The 21329-nt window shown below is 48.0% G+C and overlaps 1 protein-coding gene across 1 annotated transcript in view; it reads right to left on the bottom strand.

Annotated features, from left to right (window-relative positions):
* Nucleotides 1–7010: 7010 nt before the first annotated feature.
* The window catches only part of LOC149432879 (protoheme IX farnesyltransferase, mitochondrial-like), a 30767-nt gene continuing 16448 nt past the window's right edge, over nucleotides 7011–21329 (bottom strand). The window contains exons 2-4 of the mRNA XM_089664841.1: nucleotides 18863–18990; nucleotides 16024–16318; nucleotides 7011–7231 (exon numbers count right to left, since the gene is read on the bottom strand). Of these exons, the coding sequence (XP_089520967.1) occupies nucleotides 7011–7231; nucleotides 16024–16318; nucleotides 18863–18990 (644 nt within the window). The remainder of the gene's footprint in view (nucleotides 7232–16023; nucleotides 16319–18862; nucleotides 18991–21329) is intronic.

Here is a 21329-nt window from a genome sequence, read left to right as displayed (position 1 = left end):
TAAAAAGGTACCAGGGGCATTTTATGGGGCCCCCTACTGACCCGGGGCCCTCGGGCAGTGCCTGAGTGTTCGAATGGTCAGTCCGCCCCTGTTAACATCATAAATTTATCGGCTCAGATGGAAACGGTGCGCCTCTACCCCACCAACACTCAGCCCAAGCAGGCTACAGACAGGTTAAAAAAAACCGGCACACACATCCTCCCCGGAGATCCCTCTTCTCTTGAAGAATTGCGGCATTAAGATCCATTCACGGATAAAGCTGAATAGCTGTAAACTCATTTGCTTATCTCACCCCGGCGCGTTTCAGTCTCCGTGAATGCGGCTGCTTGGTACGCCGACGCGCTCCGCTACTCCTTATCTGAGGAGCCCCGCAGTCACAGGCTAATGAAATGTATGTATTACAGGAGAGCATTAAAAAGGACAGAAAAGAAAAGGAACAAGGAAATGAAACCTAACTCAATTACATTTTTTTTTTTTTTTTTTTTTTTACAGACGGGAGAGAAGACTGGCTCTTGAGGGTTTTAATGGATCAGCTACAATCTTGCAAACATGAAGGAAAAAAAAAAAGTTATTGCCCCACGGGAGGCTGGGATCAGGACAAAGGGAGCGCCGGGTGAAAGGCCGAGAGGTTTTAAGCTTCGGCTGGCAAAAAAAAAGAAGAAGGAGATAATAAAGGATGTAGAACAACTGTGTGCACTTGTGTGGACAAGAGATTGTTGTCACGGCGTGAGCATGGAGTGTCTCTGGAGACGTACAATATGGACGCCGCTCAGTAATCTGCAGACCAGACTCCGCACAGCTGACCCTGGGAGCGATGACAATACACGGCCAGATACTGCGAAGGCGGCATTCAAGTGATAGTAAACTCAGACGTTTACCTACAAGTCAACTTATAATACAGCTTCCCTAAAGGTAAAACCAACTTCTCCTAATGCAGGCCATAGATGGGGAGAAAAACGGCTGATTTTTCGTCCGAAAATAAAACCGGCCGATTATCTTATCGTTAGTGGACGATTTTGTCGGCCGTTTTTCGTGTATTTTGGACTTTCAGATTATCGGTGATGTTGGAAAATTTTCGAAAAACGCCCGACTTTATCCTCATTGATGGTCAAAAACGAACGATCGTTTTCCGAAAAAGGATCACAAAGGTCACAAAATGACATTTCCCGTTATAGGTTACTCATTAATCGGACGATTTTCGTAATAATTGGTGGTCAGGTACGTTTTTTAGACCGACCGATAGTTCGTTAATCGGCCGAAAATCTGCCGTTTTTCTCCCCATCTATGGCCTGCATAAACGTGTCCCGTTTAGAAAACAAGTGTATAATCCAAACGCACACGTTCCTGCGTTAAAAATGGTGGTGTGTATAAGTGGGTGCTGCAGCGACCGTCGGCTGGAACCGAACAAAATCAGCGAGGGAGAATGTCACCAGCGCACCGAGGATCACCAATACGGGTCCAAAGGTTTTAATAAACCATCACATAGTTACAGCAAGGCAACGTTTCGGAGTCTCGCAGGACCCCTTCATCAGGCATGTGACAAATTGTGATAGAAACTGGAGAACTATTTAACCACTTTTAGTCCGGACACTTTCCCCCCCTTCCAGTCCGGACACTTTCCCCCCCTTCCAGTCCGGACACTTTCCCCCCCTTCCAGTCCGGACACTTTCCCCCCCTTCCAGTCCGGACACTTTCACCCTCTTCCAGTCCGGACACTTTCCCCCCCTTCCAGTCCGGACACTTTCACCCCTTCCAGTCCGGACACTTTCCCCCCCTTCCAGTCCGGACACTTTCACCCTCTTCCAGTCCGGACACTTTCCCCCCCTTCCAGTCCGGACACTTTCACCCCCCTTCCAGTCCGGACGCTTTCCCCCCCTTCCAGTCCGGACGCTTTCCCCCCCTTCCAGTCCGGACGCTTTCCCCCCCTTCCAGTCCGGACGCTTTCACCTCCTTCCAGTCCGGACGCTTTCCCCCCCTTCCAGTCCGGACGCTTTCACCTCCTTCCAGTCCGGACACTTTCCCCCCCTTCCAGTCCGGACACTTTCCCCCCCTTCCAGTCCGGACACTTTCCCCCCCTTCCAGTCCGGACACTTTCCCCCCCTTCCAGTCCGGACACTTTCCCCCCCTTCCAGTCCGGACACTTTCCCCCCCTTCCAGTCCGGACACTTTCCCCCCCTTCCAGTCCGGACACTTTCCCCCCTTCCAGTCCGGACACTTTCCCCCCCTTCCAGTCCGGACACTTTCCCCCCCTTCCAGTCCGGACACTTTCCCCCCCTTCTAGTCCGGACACTTTCCCCTCTTTCCAGTCCGGACACTTTCACCCTCTTCCAGTCCGGACACTTTCCCCCCCTTCCAGTCCGGACACTTTCCCCCCCTTCCAGTCCGGACACTTTCCCCCCCTTCCAGTCTGGACACTTTCCCCCCTTCCAGTCCGGACACTTTCCCCCCCTTCCAGTCCGGACACTTTCCCCCCCTTCCAGTCCGGACACTTTCCCCCCCTTCCAGTCCGGACACTTTCCCCCCCTTCCAGTCCGGACACTTTCCCCCCCTTCTAGTCCGGACACTTTTACCCCCTTCCAGTCCGGACACTTTCCCCCCCTTCCTGACCAGGGCAATTTTCAGCTTTCAGCGCTATCACACTTTGAATGACAATTGCGCAGTCATGCAATACTGCACCCATATGAATTTTTTACCATTTTTTTGAGACAGATAAAGCTTTATTTTGGTGGTATTTATTCACCGCTGGGATTTTTATTTTTTTTACTATGTAAATGAAAATGTCCAAAAATTTTGAAAAAAAGTGTTTTTTTTTTTATAAAATTTTGCAAATAAATAATATTTCATCATAAATCTTGGCCAAAATTTATTCCGTTATTTTTTTAGTAAAAAAAAAATCCAAATTAGTTTATAACCAAAAATTATAATTTTTAAACATTTTTTTACATTTTTATTTTATTTTTTTTATATTATTATTATTATTTTTTTTTTACATACTGTCACCCTAGCAGTACAGTGTCACCATGGTGACACTGTACTACTTGTGGGGGGTGATGAAGATTTTTTTTTTTTTTACACTGATTGCTTTTACACCCATATAGGATGTAAAAGCAATCATTTCTCTTTCTCTCTGTCTGCATTCTTGCAGTCATTGAGAAATACTGAATGAGCTGTGATTGGTCACAGCTTGTCACATGGTACAAGGCTGTTGTGAATAGCCCTGTACCATGTGACCTCTGTGATCATTCACAGATTTCACATGTAGTAAGCAATGATGTCACAAGTGACATCTTGCTTACTACTTTGCATGTGATCACTGATTCGCCAATCAGTGATCACACGATCGGGACCTCGTACAGAGGTCCCGTCCGACGATCGGTGTTTCACTGTGTCCGGAGGACACAGCGGGCACTGGATTGCGGTGGTGCGCGCTCCCAGGGAGCGCGCATAGCTAGAAAAGGCGGGTGCCGTTTATGAACAGCAACCCGCCCCTGGAGTGCCACCGTCCTGCCGTTTATAAACAGCAGGCGGACGGCAAGAGGTTAAGAAAACCATCCACCAATCAGAGTGAAGTGAAATGAGCTTTATTACAATCCGGGGAGTACCATGATACACATGTGACCACGATGTTTCTATCCCCGGGAATGCAGTTTATGTACATCTGATTGTTTTATTTATTTTCGCAGTTTGTAATGTTTCTGGTTACATTGATTTCAATACATTTTTGGAGGGAACATGAGATCATGGGGCGGGGCCAAGCTCATTTCACTTCACTCTGATTGGTGGATGGTTTTCTTAAATAGTTTTAGGGATGCACCAAAATTTTGGTGGCCGAAATGAAAAAAAGCACCAAAAAAAACCCGACCCTCGCCGCCGCCCTCCCGCTGCCGCCCTCCCGCTGCTTGGTAGTTCTCAGCCTTACCTGAGAAGCCATCGAACGATCCCAGAGCTGGACATAGAAATGAGTGAAGGAAAGATGGCCTCCACTCGTCTCTATGCCCTTGGAGGACTAATTATTTCTATCACAAGGGATGCATGCACTTCTTGTGATAAGAATAAAATGATAATAAATTATAAATAAATTATAAAAAGATTATAAAATTATAAAAGATTATAAAATGTTTCAAAGGGACAGTGCAAAAAACAAAACAAAAAAAACATTAAATACATTTAAAAAAAAAAAAAGTTTAAAGTGCCCCCCCCCCCCCCGCACATTAATCGTACATTAATCCCCTCCCGCTGTCTCCTATGATCCCAGCATCACAAATCGGGAAGTGAAACTAAACAAACAGCAACCCTTGTTCAATGAAGCTGCGGCAATAAATCCTGGAAGCTGATTGGTTTCTATGCACAGCTGCACCAGATTTTGCACTCTCCACTTTTAGTAAATCAAACCCATAGACTGTCATTTTCCGGGAGAAGGGGGGAGCTCCTCTTTCAGACAGAACTTTGCAAATCCAAACAAAAATCAGGTAAAAACTTTTTGTCGTTGACCACAGAAGCCCATTCTGTCCTAAATCTGTCCACTAAATTGCATAACAAAACGGACTGAGTGGCTCCTTATTTTTCATTCATTTGTCTACCTCTGAATATTAAAATGGCCCATCAGAAAATGGGTGCAAATTGGGTGCGACAGGCCACACCGGGACTGCAGCTAATGAAACGGACAGCAGCACTGCATGACACCATGTAGTATGTCCTCTAAAACATCAAATTATAAAACACAATAACCAGCAGCCATAGGAGGACATATAAAATTCCACCAGAAAAAGCCTCAGAACCTCAGAAGAAACATAAAAAAAATGTTCATTCTTATACCCCGACTCGGGAGAAATTGAAAATGATCCCCTGCAGCAGGGCTGTGCCCAGACCAGATGATGCTCCAGCTGTGAACGGTCCCTCAACACCATCGCATCCAGTGCAGGGTGTATGGACCCTGTATTGGTCTCCATGACGTCAGGACCTCAGACTGGATCGTAGGGGAGAAGACACGGCAGGAACCGGTGAAGGATCAGGTAAGTAAATCATCCTCAACAAATCCCCTAGACCTAAATGAGCGATTCGTGCTTGTGGGCATGGCGACACTACACGGGATCATTGTTACGCTTCCCAGAGTTGGGCTTTAAAGGCCGACAACAGACAAACATTGAATTTGGACATTGTGGGGAAGATTAGAGCCTCTGTTGTGTTTTTATTGCTTTCTGTATCCCTGTTGGGGAGATCTCCCTGACAATGTTTTGTTTGTTTGCTGTGTGTGACGTGGAGTCCCTTAAAGTGTTACTAAACCCCAGACCCCGCATTCACTATATCCGCTCTCCCCGGACCCCGCATTCACTATATCCGCTCTCCCCGGACCCCGCATTCACTATATCCGCTCTCCCCGGACCCCGCATTCACTATATCCGCTCTCCCTGGACCCCGCATTCACTATATCCGCTCTCCCCGGACCCCGCATTCACTATATCCGCTCTCCCCGGACCCTGCATTCACTATATCCGCTCTCCCCGGACCCCGCATTCACTATATCCACTCTCCCCGGACCCCGCATTCACTATATCCGCTCTCCCCGGACCCCGCATTCACTATATCCGCTCTCCCCGGACCCCGCATTCACTATAAACGCTCTACCCGGACCCCGCATTCACTATATCCGGTCTCTTCGGACCCCGCATTCACTATATCCACTCTCCCCGGACCCCGCATTCACTATATCCGCTCTCCCCGGACCCCGCATTCACTATATCCGCTCTCCACGGACCCCGCATTCACTATATCCGCTCTCCCCGGACCCCGCATTCACTATATCCGCTCTCCACGGACCCCGCATTCACTATATCCGCTCTCCCCGGACCCCGCATTCACTATATCCGCTCTCCCCGGACCCCGCATTCACTATAAACGCTCTACCCGGACCCCGCATTCACTATATCCGGTCTCTTCGGACCCCGCATTCACTATATCCACTCTCCCCGGACCCCGCATTCACTATATCTGCTCTCCTTGGACCCCGCATTCACTATATCCGCTCTCCACGGACCCCGCATTCACTATATCTGCTCTCCCCGGACCCTGTATTCACTATATCCGCTCTCCACGGACCCCGCATTCACTATATCTGCTCTCCCCGGACCCCGCATTCACTATATCCTCTCTCCCCGGACCCCACATTCACTATATCTGCTCTCCCCGGACCCCGCATTCACTATATCCTCTCTCCCCGGACCCCACATTCACTATGTCTGGTCCCCCACAGTACAAAGAACATGGAAATGCAATTATTTTAGTAAATATAAACTGCTAAATACCTTTTCTCATCAGCAGTATGTAGCAGTCATGTGACTTCTATCAGTGATCAGCAGAGCACCGGTTAAAGATTGTAGGAGGTGTTATCATTCTCCTCTGACTGTCCTAACCCCTGACTCTCTGATTGGCCCTGTGCTGATCACATACACCCCCCCCCACAAAAAAAAAAACAAAAAAACTCTAGCAATACACAGCAAATTGAACATGTGAAAAGTAACTCTGAGAGCTCTGTACTATCAGTGGATGGATTAGAGATAGTAGAAGAAGGGGAGGATCAGAGAAGACAGGATCAAACAGCCTTTTTACACAATGTGGAGGAATAACCCCTTAGGCTCCACAGTGAGTATAACAAGCATGCTTTACTGCATCTACAGACTGATTGTACTGTTGTGGGTTTAGTAACACTTTGTTCTTCCCAAGTGCCACAAAGAAGGAAAGTGAGAGAAAATCTCCCTAATGGGGTCACAGACAGAAATAGTAATAACCAGACAGAATTCTTCTCTATCCGAAGTAGAAAATATATCAATTGGCTGCAGTCTATGTTTCCAATCCAAATCAGACGGGAGGAGAAGATACAATCGGAATTATTCAGGCAGCATTGATGAAGTCCAACATGTGGTAACCCACAGCAATCAGATGACAGATGACAGAAACAGCCAGACGTGAGCCCTGCGCAGGTCACCGACAACGAGATCAGACCGATCACATATTCACAACCATCTCTGATCAATAACGGCTGGAAAGTAATCTGCATCCAATTCATGGACATCCCAAAACTGATGACCAGACACACAAGAACATCTTACCTGGTTGATGGTGTTGGCTGCACAAGACGCCAGGCCGGTCCCCACAGAGGCCAACAGGAAGCAGCTGAGGTCAAAGGGCACAGGAGCCATGGCATAGCCAGCTGATGCGGTGATCACCACCAGGGCTGTAAATGACAAATAGAACATGTAAACCTCTGTCCAGACACCACAGACAATGAAATGATACGTCATGGATATACTGTATGGCTCCGCTCACACTTGTGCGATTTAAAATGCAACACGAGCCGCACAGAATCGCATGACAATGGAAATCGCATTGTTTTCAATGGTGGCCGTCCACATCAATGCAACTCAGCACAGAGCGATTTTGGAAAAGGTTCCTTTACTACTTTGGCGCGATCCCAGCATGATTTTGGTCCCACAGAATATGCAAACCTTAATGAAGCAGCATCCACGTTGCACTATATAATCGCACTGAAAGTCACATCAAATCTGATGGCAGCAGTGTGAACCGAGCATAAAGGACAACCGTGTGTTTGATTTAGTACAAGGTATCCTTTAACCCCATGTACATAAACGGCCGGACGGGAGCAGTGCAGGAGCGGGTGGACGTTTAACGGCCCCCGCATTCACTGCCTGTGCGGAGAGGAGGGTTTATGGAGAGGGGGAGGAGAGGAGGAGGAGTTAGGGAGAGGAGAGGGGGAGGAGATGAGGAGGGGTTAAGAAGAGGAGAGTGGGGAGAAGATGAGAAGCGGTTTAATAATAGAGAGGGGGAGGAGATGAGGAGGGGTTAGGGAGAGGAGAGGGGGAGGAGATGAGGAGGGGTTAGGGAGAGGAGAGGGGGAGGAGAGGAGAGGGGGAGGAGATGAGGAGGGGTTAGGGAGAGGAGAGGGGGAGGAGATGAGGAGGGGTTAGGGAGAGGAGAGGGGGAGGAGAGGAGAGGGGGAGGAGATGAGGAGGGGTTAGGGAGAGGAGAGGGGGAGGAGATGAGGAGGGGTTGAGGAGATGAGGAGGGGTTAAGAAGAGGAGAGTGGGGAGAAGATGAGAAGGGTTTTAATAATAGAGAGGGGGAGGAGATGAGGAGGGGTTTTGGAGAGAAGAGGGGGAGAAGATGAGGAGGGGTTTTGGAGAAGAGAGGGGGAGGAGATGAGGAGGGGTTTTGGAGAGGAGAGGGGGGAGGAGATGAGGAGGGTTTTGGAGAGGAGAGGGGGGAGGAGATGAGGAGGGGTTTTGGAGAGGAGAGGGGGAGGAGATGAGAATGTGAGGAAAGGGGAAAGAGATGAGGGGTTATGGGGGAGGGGATGAGGAGGGGTTACAGAGAAGAGAAGGGGAGGATATAAGGAGGGGTTATGGAAAGGGGAAGGGAATTAGATGAGGAGGGGTCAAGAAGAGGAGAGTGGGGAGAGGATGAGAAAGGGTTAAGAAATAGAGAGGGGGAAGAGGTGAGGAGGGTTTATGGAGAGGAGAGGGGGAGGAGATGAGGAGGGGTTATGGAGAGGAGGGGGGGGGGGTGGGGGAGGACATGAGGAGGGGTTACAGAGAGGAGAGGAAGAGATGAAGAGGGGTTATGGAGAAGAGAGGGAGAGGAGATGAGGAGGGGTTATGGAGAGTAGAGGGGAGGAGATGAGGAGGGGTTATGGAGAAGAGAGGGGGGAGGAGATGAGGAGGGGTTATGGAGAGTAGAGGGGGGAGGAGATGAGGAGGGGTTATGGAGAGTAGAGGGGGAGCAGATGAGTAGCGGTTATGGAGAGGAGAGGGGGAGGAGATGAGGAGCGGTTGTGGAGAGGAGAGGGGGGGAGGAGATGAGGAGGGGTTGTGGAGAGGAGAGGGGAGGAGGAGAGGAGGAGATGAGGAGCGGTTACGGAGAGGAGAGGGGGGGGGAGATGAGGAGCAGTTACGGAGAGGAGGGGGGGGGGGGGGGGAGATGAGGAGCGGTTATGGAGAGGAGAGGGGGGGGAGATGAGGAGCGGTTATGGAGAGGAGAGGGGGAGGAGATGAGGAGGGGTTGTGGAGAGGAGAGGGGGGGGGGGAGATGAGGAGGGGTTACAGAGAGGAGAGAGGGAGGAGGAGATGAGGAGCGGTTATGGAGAGGAGAGGGGGAGGAGATGAGGAGAGGGGGAGGAGATGAGGAGGGGTTGTGGAGTGGAGGACAGGGTATGAGTATGAGGAGGGGGCTGTGTTCTCAGTGATCCATCATAAATGAAGTAGGCAGGGCTGACACCAGGTGATAAGGAGCTGAGCTGTCATTTCATAGAGGAAGGTAGGAGCACACTACATTTCTGGACATCAACAATTATTTTCTCTACTTACAATGTGTTTAAAAATAGATTTTCAAAGTATTTTTTCTCTATTTTACCTCAACATATACAGTACTTTATAAAATGTATTTTGCAGTCACATGACTGCTCTACTACTAAATTGTGATGTGAATGGCCAGGCAGGGAGACATGGCGATATCTTAGTATCCTACACCTCTGATGCCGCAGCACACAGGAGGGTGACAATACCGGAGGCTGCAAATAACTTTGTCACCCACTCACAGGAAGCCGACCAAACAAGAAGAATCTGGCGGGATCAACAAGTGGTTTTAAGCATTCTATAAACAGAATATATCTGTATATATATATATATTTATATATATGTGTGTGTGTGTGTGTCAGACATCACTAACCGGATCAATCACTGTTTTTGGTAGAAATGATATTTCCACATGGCAAATAATTTCCTAGCAGGTGTAGTAGAGTCATAGAAATCCAACAGACCCAACAGTCATGACATGCATGCTGCTGATTCTGTGTCATTGAATCACTCATTGAAAGGGGCGTGTTCACAATAATAGCAGTGTGGAGTTCTATTAGTGAGGTCATTCATTCTTTGAAAAACAGGTGGCAATGATTGCCCTTATTTAAGGAAGGAAGGCAGCAAATGTTGGACATGCTGGTTACAGTGCATTTCTCTTTGAAATTCTGAGGAAAATGGGTCGTTCCAGACATTGTTCAGAAGAACAGCGTACCTTGATTAAAAAGTTGATTGGAGAAGGGAAAACATATAAAGAAGTGCAGAAAATGATCGGCTGCTCAGCTAAAATGATGGCAAATGCTTTAAAATGGCAACCAAAACCTGAAAGACGTGGAAGAAAGCGAAAAACTACCATTGGAATGGAGAGAAGAATAGCCAAAATAGGGCGGACTCAGCCAACAATCAGCTCCAGGAACATGAAAGAAGGTGTGACGTTCCCTGTGAGGACTGTTACAATTAGAAGACGCCGATGTGAAGCCAAGCTATCTGCAAGAAGTCCCCGCAAAGTCCCACTGTTGGAAAAAAGACGTGTGCTGAAGAGGTTACAATCTGCCAAAGAGCACATTGACTGGTCTAAAGAGAAATGGCGCAACATTTTGTGGACTGATGAAAGGAAGATTGTTCTTTTTGGGTCTAGTGGGCAGAGACAGTTTGTCAGACGACCCCCAAACACTGAATTCAAGCCACAGTACACTGTGAAGACTGTGAAGCATGGTGGTGCAAGCATCATGATATGGGGATGTTTCTCATACTACGGTGTTGGGCCTATTTATCACATACCAGGGATCATGGATCAGTTTGAATACATCAGAATACTTGAAGAGGTCATGCTGCCTTATGCTGAAGAGGAAATGCCCTTGAAATGGGGGTTCCAACAAGACAACGACCCCAAACACACCAGTAAACGTGCAACATCTTGGTTCCAGACCAACAAGATGGACGTTATGGAGTGGCCAGCCCAATCCCCGGATCTTCATCCAATAGAAAACTTGTGGGGTGACATCAAAAATGCCGTTTCTGAGGCAAAACCAAGAAATAGAGAAGAACTGTGGAATGTGTTCCAATCATCCTGGCTGGAATACCTGATCACAGGGGCCAGAAGTTGGGGGACTCCATACAACACAGATGTACAGCAGTTCTCAGAAACAGTGCGACTACAACCAAATATTCATGAAGTCATTCAAAGGAAAGCAAAAGCTTCAAACATTTCTCAGTTTATATAGTGAATGTTTGAGTTTGTAAAGAAGAATACAAACACTGCGATTTTTTTGAACCGTCTAATATTCACTTTTCTTCCATTTTTTTAGAGGAACAACACAAATTTGATGTATTTTTCTTCATGTTTTGATTTGGAATAGAATGTGTCGTGTTCCCAATGCATTTGTGTGGATGGAAATAAAAGCTATTAGAAGGATTTTCAGCTTTACTCACTTTTTTCAACACACTGATATTATTTATTTATTATACACATATATGTGTGTGTGTATATATACAGTGGGGCAAAAAAGTATTTAGTCCCCACCAATTGTACAAGTTCTCCCACTTACAAAGATGAGAGAGGCCTGTAATTGGCATCATAGGGAGACCTCAACTATGAGAAACAAAATGAGAAAAAAAATCCAGACAATCACATTGGCTGGTAAAAGAGATATAAACGAGCGCACCTATAAGGAGTAAATAGCAGCTGAACATAAGGTAACCAAACACCCTAAAGGACCAATATATCATAAAAATGCAGCGCTATGAGTAAATGAGGAACTAATACATATATCAATACAATAAGTAAAGGATTTAGTCCATGCAGCAGTTTATAATATAAAGTGACTTCAAGTGCTCTCCTTTAATTCGTATTTTCCTGATATTCAGGCGTTGTGCGAAATGGTGCAGAAGAAATGCACACTCACCAGAACGTACAGATAAATGAGCGTTTGTTAAACATATATTCCCCTCTGGATCGTTAGGAAAAGGTCTGTGATGCGATAACCTCCCTCCAGGGCTCCTGGGTGCTCCTGTCTGTTCCCTCAATAGGTGGCTTGCGGACTTCTCCTTACAGCACGCTCCTTGCCCAGTAGATGGATGAGTGGCTGAAAATTGATGCTCCCCAGGGGAGTCAAGACAAGGACATACCCATAGTGTAGTAGGTGATAGAAAAATTTATTGGCATATCAAGCTACTCGATGGTGTACAGCAATGTGTATAAATGAATTGTGGACTAACAGTCCAGATTAAAAGATGGCCGCCGGAGCTCCACGATGCTCCGACGGCATGACGTCACGGCGTTCTTGGCTCCTCCTACGCGTTTCGTGCGCACGCACGTCGTCTGGGGGGAATTGCCAATGCACCATTTCGCACAACGCCTGAATATCAGGAAAATACGAATTAAAGGAGAGCACTTGAAGTCACTTTATATTATAAACTGCTGCATGGACTAAATCCTTTACTTATTGTATTGATATATGTATTAGTTCCTCATTTACTCATAGCGCTGCATTTTTATGATATATTAATCACATTGGCTGATTTGGAAAGAATTTATTTGCAAATTATGGTGGAAAATAAGTATTTGGTGAATATGAAAAGTTCATGTCAATACTTTGTTATATATCCTTTGTTGGCAATGACAGAGGTCAGACGTTTCCTGGAAGTCCTCACAAGGTTGGCACACACTGTTGCTGGTATGTTGGCCCATCCTCCATGCAGATCTCCTCTAGAGCAGTGATGTTTTGGGACTGTCGCTGGGCAACACAGACTTTCAACTCCCTCCAAAGGTTTTCTATGGGGTTGAGATCTGGAGACTGGCTAGGCCACTCCAGGACCTTGAAATGCTTCTTACGAAGCCACTCCTTCGTTGCCCGGGCGGTATGTTTGGGATCATTGTCATGTTGGAAGACCCAGCCAGATTTCATCTTCAATGCCCTTGCTGATGGAAGGAGGTTTGCACTCAAAATCTCACAATACATGGCCCCATTCATTCTGTCCTGTACATGCATCAGTCGTCCTGGTCCCTTTGCAGAGAAACAGCCCCAAAGCATGATGTTGCCACCCCCATGCTTCACAGTAGGTATGGTGTTCTTTGGATGCAACTCAGCATTCTCTCTCCTCCAAACACGACGAGTTGTGTTTCTACCAAACAGTTCAATTTTGGTTTCATCTGACCATATGACATTCTCCAATCCTCTTCTGCATCATCCAAATGCTCTCTAGCAAACTTCAGACGGGCCCAGACATGTACTGGCTTAAGCAGGGGGACACGTCTGGCACTGCAGGATCTGAGTCCCTGGTGGTGTAGTGTGTTACTGATGGTAGCCTTTGTTACGTTGGTCCCAGCTCTCTGCAGGTCATTCACTAGGTCCCCCCGTGTGGTCCTGGGATTTTTGCTCACCGTTCTTGTGATCATTTTGACCCCACGGGGTGAGATCTTGCGTGGAGCCCCAGATCGAGGGAGATTATCAGTGGTCTTGTATGTCTTCCATTTTCTAATTATTGCTCCCACCGTTGATTTGTTCACACCAAGCTGCTTGCCTGTTGCAGATTCAGTCTTTCCAGCCTGGTGCAGGTCTACAATTTTGTTTCTGGTGTCCTTTGACAGCTCTTTGGTCTTCACCATAGTGGAGTTTGGAGTGTGACTGTTTGAAGTTGTGGACAGGTGTCTTTTATACTGATAACAAGTTCAAACAGGTGCCATTGATACAGGTAATGAGTGCAGGACAGAGGAGCCTCTTAAAGAAGAAGGTACAGGTCTGTGAGAGCCAGAAATCTTGCTTGTTTGTAGGTGACCAAATACTTATTTTCCACCATAATTTGCAAATAAATTCTTTCCAAATCAGCCAATGTGATTGTCTGGATTTTTTTTCTCATTTTGCTCCTCATAGTTGAGGTCTCCCTATGATGCCAATTACAGGCCTCTCTCATCTTTGTAAGTGGGAGAACGTGCACAATTGGTGGCCGACTAAATACTTTTTTGCCCCACTGTATGTATGTGTGTGTGTATATATATATATATATATATATATTTAACATTCACAAGGGGGAGCGAATTACAACAATGGGACATTTGGGTTTACATAGACTTTAAGGAATGGAACATCAAACCAGAGAGTATGAAGAAACAAGAACAGGAAGGTAGGTACTTCACACGCTTTGGTATAATTATAGGTTACCTACAGGTGTCCACTTATTTAATGATCCTTGTTATCTTATTAACAAGTGACTAACCCGGGTCCAATAATTAAAACTGTAAATTAAGCGTACTAATTAAATGGAGGTGATTGCCTCTCGCAGCTCAGCCTGGCGCACTGATAATAAGAACGGATTACTGGCGTGTTTGTGTCTTCCAGGATTTATTTTTGCAGTAGAAATTGCATTCTTGCACCCTGGGTGGAACTTAATTTGATCTTTCTACAAAAAGTGTGAAAATCCGACAACAAAAAAACCTAATCTGTACTGAAAGACAATAGTGAAGTTTAAAGCGAGAAAAAAATATAAACCACAGTATGGCGTTATTTACGTGTATGGATAATGGATATAAAGTCCAACTCTGCCCATATTCAATGGGTGGGCACCAGGGAGCTGAAACAGTTTGCACCTCTGCCCTTTTCCAAAATGGTGACATTTCCCCCTCCACAGTTGTGTTTCCACCTCTCCCAAAAGGTGATATATCCCCACTGTAATTTGTGACTTTGCCCCTCCCACTATGTTCAGATATACTAGATGTTTGTCTCTCTGCCCCTCCCACAATGGGGAGATTTCCCTGCAGTAGTTTGTGTCTCTGCCCCTCCCACAATGGTGAGATTTCCCTGCAGTAGTTGGTGTCTCTGCCCCTCCCACAATGGTGAGATTTCTCTGCAGTAGTTGGTGTCTCTGCCCCTCCCACAATGGGAAGATTTCCCTGCAGTAGTTTGTGTCTCTGCCCCTTCCACAAAGGGGAGATTTCTCTACAGTAGTTGGTGTCTGTGCCCCTCCCACAAAGGGGAGATTTCCCTGCAATAGTTTGTGTCTCTGCCCCTCCCACAATGGGAAGATTTCCCTGCAGTAGTTGGTGTCTCTGCCCCTCCCAGAAAGGGGAGATTTCTCTACAATAGTTTGTGTCTCTGCCCCACCCACAATGGGGAGATTTCTCTACAATAGTTTGTGTCTCTGCCCCTCCCACAAAGGGAAGATTTCCCTGCAGTAGTTGGTGTCTCTGCCCCTCCCATAATGGGAAGATTTCCCTGCAGTAGTTTGTGTCTCTGCCCCTCCCACAATGGGGAGATTTCTCCACAGTAGTTGGTGTCTCTGCCCCTCCCATAATGGGAAGATTTCCCTGCAGTAGTTTGTGTCTCTGCCCCTCCCACAATGGGGAGATTTCCCTGCAGTAGTTTGTGTCTCTGCCCCTCACACAATGGTAAGATTTCCCTGCAGTAGTTTGTGTCTCTGCCCCTCCCACAATGGGAAAATGTCCATGCAGTAAATGGTGTCTCTGCCCCTCCCACAATGGGGAGATTTCCTCCAGTAGTTAGTGTTTCTGCCCCTCCCACAATGGGGAGATTTCCCTGCAGTAGTTTGTGTCTCTGCCCCTCCCACAATGGGAAGATTTCCCCAGTAGTTTGTGTCTTTTTTTTTTACACTGATTGTTTTCACACCCATAAAGGCTGTAAAAGCAATCATTTCTTCTCTCTGGCTGCATTCTTGCAGCCATTGAGAAATACTGTGAGAGCTGTGATTGGTCACAGCTTGTCACATGGTACAAGGCTGTTGTGAATGGCCCTGTACCATGTGATCTCTGTGTGATCATTCACAGATTTCACACATAGTAAGCAATGATGTCAGAAGTGACATCTTGCTTACTACTCTTCATGTGATCACTGATTGGCCAATCAGTGATCACATGATCAGGACCTCACACAGAGGTCCCGTACAACGATCAGTGTTCCGCTGTGTCCTCCGTACACGGCGGGCACTGGATCACGGTGCTGCGCGCTCCCAGGGAGCTTGCACAAGCAGGGAGCTAGGAGGGCCTTTTTTAAACGGCCACCCACCCCTGCACTGCTCCCATCCGGCCGTTTTTATACATGGGACGGACAGGAAGTGGTTAAAGAAAGGCGAGTTTAGTCAAACATTGTTTAATACAGGGTGCAAAGGCCCATGAAATGCCCACCAGCCAAGCATCAGTATATACCTGAGAGTCTGATTTTTGACAGTCGAGCAAAAATCCCAGGCAGGGTAGACAGGTCCACTTTGATCTCCCTCCAGCCTCTGCTGTCCTCTGAGCTGGGGAACTGGTCGCAGAGTTTGTCGCCGGTGGCTCGCTCTTCTGGAGCGGCTGTATCTCTGGAAGGATCTTTGCCTGGCACGTTGGGTACACTGGAGATCGCCTTCACCTCTCTCAGTCCGTTCTTTTCCTGAACTGCTGAATCGGCCAAGTCTGTTTTAGGCTTCGCTCTCTGATATAAAATCCCACGTGGTGTCATATACTGCGAATAATACACATCAGTCAGGTTGTCTGTGTACATCAGGACACTCAAAATATAAACACTGAGATTAAAGCTGAAGTGTAATGTGTGAATAGAAAACATTCCATTACCCCTCCCCCCCCCCCCCCAAATAAATATGAAATTAAAAAATGTCAATCTAATCACTTTGAAATACCTCTTTTGAGACCTGCTTCCTGTAAATATCAAAGCACTCTGCTGTGGATCTTCTTTTAAGGGTCTTATATGAAAGAACACATTCTTGTCATCCCTTTATATGTGCATGCAGTTCCCAGCTGGCTACAGGGTGCTGCAGACTTCAGCTTTACTATCGGCAGAGGACTTTGCTTGAACATGCACGTCTAAAGGGATGCTTAAGATGTGTTATTTCATAAAAGGAAGAAAATGACTGATGGCAGAGAAAGCCAATAGCTGATGATGATGATTTAAAGTGGAGATCCATTTGAAAAAAAAAAAGTCAGCAGTTACAAAAACTGTAGTTGCTGACTTTTAAATACAGCCACTTACCTGTCCCTCGGTCCAGCGGTGTGTCCTCACCACAGCTGGTTTCAACGGCTGTCTTCTCTCTTGGGAGCCGGCATCTTCAGTGTGGGCACCGGGCTGTGACAGCTTGCGGCTTTACAGCTGGGTGCCCACTGCGCATGCGCGAGAAGTGCTGCGCTTTGTAAATGGCCCCGTAGTCTTCTGGGACCTGTCACGTGTCCCAGAAGACTACGGGGAGGGAGGACAACTTCCACTTCTGATTGCCTAGGTATTCACTATATCTGGTCTCCCCGGACCCCGCATTCACATATCCGCTCTCCCCGGACCCCGCATTCACTATATCCGCTCTCCCTGGACCCTGCATTCACTAATCCACTCTCCCCAGACCCCGCATTCACTATATCCGCTCTCCCCGGACCCCACATTCACTAATCCGCTCTCCCCGGAAACTGCATTCACTATATCTGGCCTCCCCGAACCCCGCATTCACATGTCCGCTCTCCCCGGTCCCTGCATTCACATATCCACTCTCCCTGGACCCCGCATTCACTATATCGTCTCTCCCGGGACCCCGCATTCACTATATCCCCTCTCCCCGGACCCCGCATTCACTATATCCGCTCTCCCCGGGCCTCGTATTCACTATATCCGCTTTCCCCGGACCCCGCATTCACTATATCCGCTCTCCCCGGGCCTCGTATTCACTATATCCGCTTTCCCCGGACCCCGCATTCACTATATCCGCTCTCCCCGGACCCCGCATTCACTATATCCGCTCTCCCCGGACCCCGCATTCACTATATCCGCTCTCCCCGGACCCCGCATTCACTATATCCGCTCTCCCCGGACCCCGCATTCACTATATCCGCTCTCCCCGGACCCCGCATTCACTATATCCGCTCTCCCCGGACCCCGCATTCACTATATCCGCTCTCCCCGGACCCCGCATTCACTATATCCGCTCTCCCCGGACCCCGCATTCACTATTTCCGCTCTCCCCGGACCCCGCATTCACTATATCCGCTCTCCCCGGACCCCGCATTCACTATATCCGCTCTCCCCGGACCCCGCATTCACTATATCCGCTCTCCCCGGACCCCGCATTCACTATATCCGCTCTCCCCGGACCCCGCATTCACTATATCCGCTCTCCCTGGACCCCGCATTCACTATATCGTCTCTCCCGGGACCCCGCATTCACTATATCCCCTCTCCCCGGACCCCGCATTCACTATATCCGCTCTCCCCGGGCCTCGTATTCACTATATCCGCTTTCCCCGGACCCCGCATTCACTATATCCGGTCTCCCCGGACCCCGCATTCACTATATCCTCTCTCCCCGGACCCCGCATTCACTATATCCCCTCTCCCCGGACCCCGCATTCACTATATCCGCTCTCCCCGGGCCTCGTATTCACTATATCCGCTTTCCCCGGACCCCGCATTCACTATATCCGCTCTCCCCGGACCCCGCATTCACTATATCCGCTCTCCCCGGACCCCGCATTCACTATATCCGCTCTCCCCGGACCCCGCATTCACTATATCCGCTCTCCCCGGACCCCGCATTCATTATATCCGCTCTCCCCGGACCCCGCATTCACTATATCCGCTCTCCCCGGACCCCGCATTCACTATATCCGCTCTCCCCGGACCCCGCATTCACTATATCCGCTCTCCCCGGACCCTGCATTCACTATATCTGTATGTATATATATATATATATATATACACACACACACACACACGCATACATACATACACACACACACACATACATACACACACACACATACATATATATACACACATATATTATATATATACAAATATTTGTAAATATTTTCATATATTTTGTAATATATAAAAAATGCATTTCAACATGCAGTATATATATATATAAATATTGCCAAAATTGTAGTATTTCAAATATATTTTTCTTCCATGTGGGAAGATACTGAAAACATAAGAAGCTGGCATTCCTTGATTGCAGTTTTGTAGATCGCGGTCCTTCCTCTCGGTAACCAGCAATCTGATACTAACCTTGCGCTTAGCGGGATGAAACAGAAGCCAGCGCCGGTTCCTCTTGCAGCATATCTGGAGCAGTCGGTAAGTTGTTGACGACCCAATAACCGTTCTGTGGATCTGTGCCAGGCACATACCTGCCGTTCCTGCAGAGGAAACAGATCAGACGGTGTCACACCAAACATGCAATGTATGACAAGGTGGTAGTTCACGTGTCTACCTGTGTCCAACGATAAATGTACCTTAATGTATACGTAAAACCAATCACTAAAATCTCATAACATTGGTGTCAGTGGGAGGAATAGTGCCCCATCATTGGTGTCAGTGGGAGGAATAGTGCCGCGTCATTGGTGTCAGTGGGAGGAATAGTGCCCCATCATTGGTGTCAGTGGGAGGAATAGTGCCGCGTCATTGGTGTCAGTGGGAGGAATAGTGCCCCATCATTGGTGTCAGTGGGAGGAATAGTGCCCCATCATTGGTGTCAGTGGGAGGAATAGTGCCGCGTCATTGGTGTCAGTGGGAGGAATAGTGCCCCATCATTGGTATCAGTGGGAGGAATAGAGCCCCATCATTGGTGTCAGTGGGAGGAATAGTGCCCCATCATTGGTATCAGTGGGAGGAATAGTGCCCCATCATTGGTATCAGTGGGAGGAATAGTGCCCCATCATTGGTGTCAGTGGCAGGAATAGTGCCCCATCATTGGTGTCAGTGGGAGGAATAGTGCCGCGTCATTGGTGTCAGTGGGAGGAATAGTGCCCCATCATTGGTGTCAGTGGGAGGAATAGTGCCCCATCATTGGTGTCAGTGGGAGGAATAGTGCCACGTCATTGGTGTCAGTGGGAGGAATAGTGCCCCATCATTGGTATCAGTGGGAGGAATAGAGCCCCATCATTGGTGTCAGTGGGAGGAATAGTGCCCCATCATTGGTATCAGTGGGAGGAATAGTGCCCCATCATTGGTATCAGTGGGAGGAATAGTGCCCCATCATTGGTGTCAGTGGCAGGAATAGTGCCCCATCATTGGTGTCAGTGGGAGGAATAGTGCTCCATCATTGGTATCAGTGGGAGGAATAGTGCCCCATCATTGGTGTCAGTGGGAGGAATAGTGCCCCATCATTGGTATCAGTGGGAGGAATAGTGCCCCATCATTGGTATCAGTGGGAGGAATAGTGCCCCATCATTGGTGTCAGTGGGAGGAATAGTGCTCCATCATTGGTATCAGTGGGAGGAATAGTGCCCCATCATTGGTGTCAGTGGGAGGAATAGTACCCCATCTTTGGTGTCAGTGGGAGGAATAGTGACACATCATTGGTGGGTCAGCAAAAGTCCTGTTTTTCAGTGAAGTTCCACTTTAAATAATACCAATATAATTAAAATATTTCCTGGTACAAAAGCAGCAAAAAGCAGGCGGTTTCCTCTCACGTGCCTTCATGGGAGAAGGATCTGATAAAACACGGCGTTACTAGTTCGTTCTCCTCGCTGCGTCTTCTATCCCGGACCGCGCCATACTTGGTATAACAAAACACGAATTGGGCATTTCACGAGATCATTAGCTGGGGTTAAGCAAACAGGAGCTGTGATATTTTCCAGTCCCCGCGTCCTTCTGCAGCGTAGCGTGCAAACCCCAGCGGCCTCTGGAGCGCTCGTTAGCGTGACGCGATGAGGAAATGAGATCGCTGCTACAAAAATACGGAGGTCGGTGAGCTTACGGAGCGGCGAGTTACCTCAGTGGAAAGATGAATGCCGCCTATGGTGTCATTAGGTAAACTGACACGCCGAGCGCAGTTCTCACGCTCAGCTACAACAACATGGAAATGTTTATCATACAGAAGTATGGCGGTAAATGGGCGTTTTATGAGCGCAGCGAGTCGGTGCAAACACTGCAATGTACTCCACGCGGCTTAACGACTCATCACTGAATGGAGCAGATTGTGGATGGCAAGTTTGTGTAGAGAAAACAGTCAGCTGCAATCTGATTGGTTGCTATGAGTAATATACACGGTTTCATATGCTAGGCTCAGAAAACACCCCCCAATACCCTGGCAACAGGGGTGATTAAAGGGGAACACCGAGCAAACCACCAAGAGTATGGCTGTATTCAACCAGAATTATGGACTCCCAATAGCCCCCGGGTTCACACCTATGGCCACATTTTGCTCGGGCACGAGAGCCCATTCATGACTCCCGTGACACGCAGGGAAGAAGTCCCTGCACTACTCTGGAAGACACGCTCACACAGGAACCTCGGTTCCCAGTACGGTTGCGATTCCCAGTGCAGGCGGCGTGCCATTAGAACTAATGGCACCCGCCCGTGGGTCCGCAATTCTCTGTGGGGGTGGTGCGATTGCACGGGTTTTCATGCGGATCCGCAGCGGCACCACCCATGCCGATGTGAACCCGTGGGTAAAAGGATACGTTCACCTTTTTTTTGCAGGTAGACATATATGCATTTACTACTTTTTTGTTTTAGGCGCCTGGAAAGCATT

This window comes from Staurois parvus, unplaced genomic scaffold (genome assembly GCF_062004578.1).
Source record: "Staurois parvus isolate SC_StPar_1 unplaced genomic scaffold, SC_StPar_1.0 ptg002066l, whole genome shotgun sequence".
Classification (NCBI taxonomy): domain Eukaryota; kingdom Metazoa; phylum Chordata; class Amphibia; order Anura; family Ranidae; genus Staurois; species Staurois parvus.
This window is presented reverse-complemented; position numbering and strand designations above follow the sequence as displayed.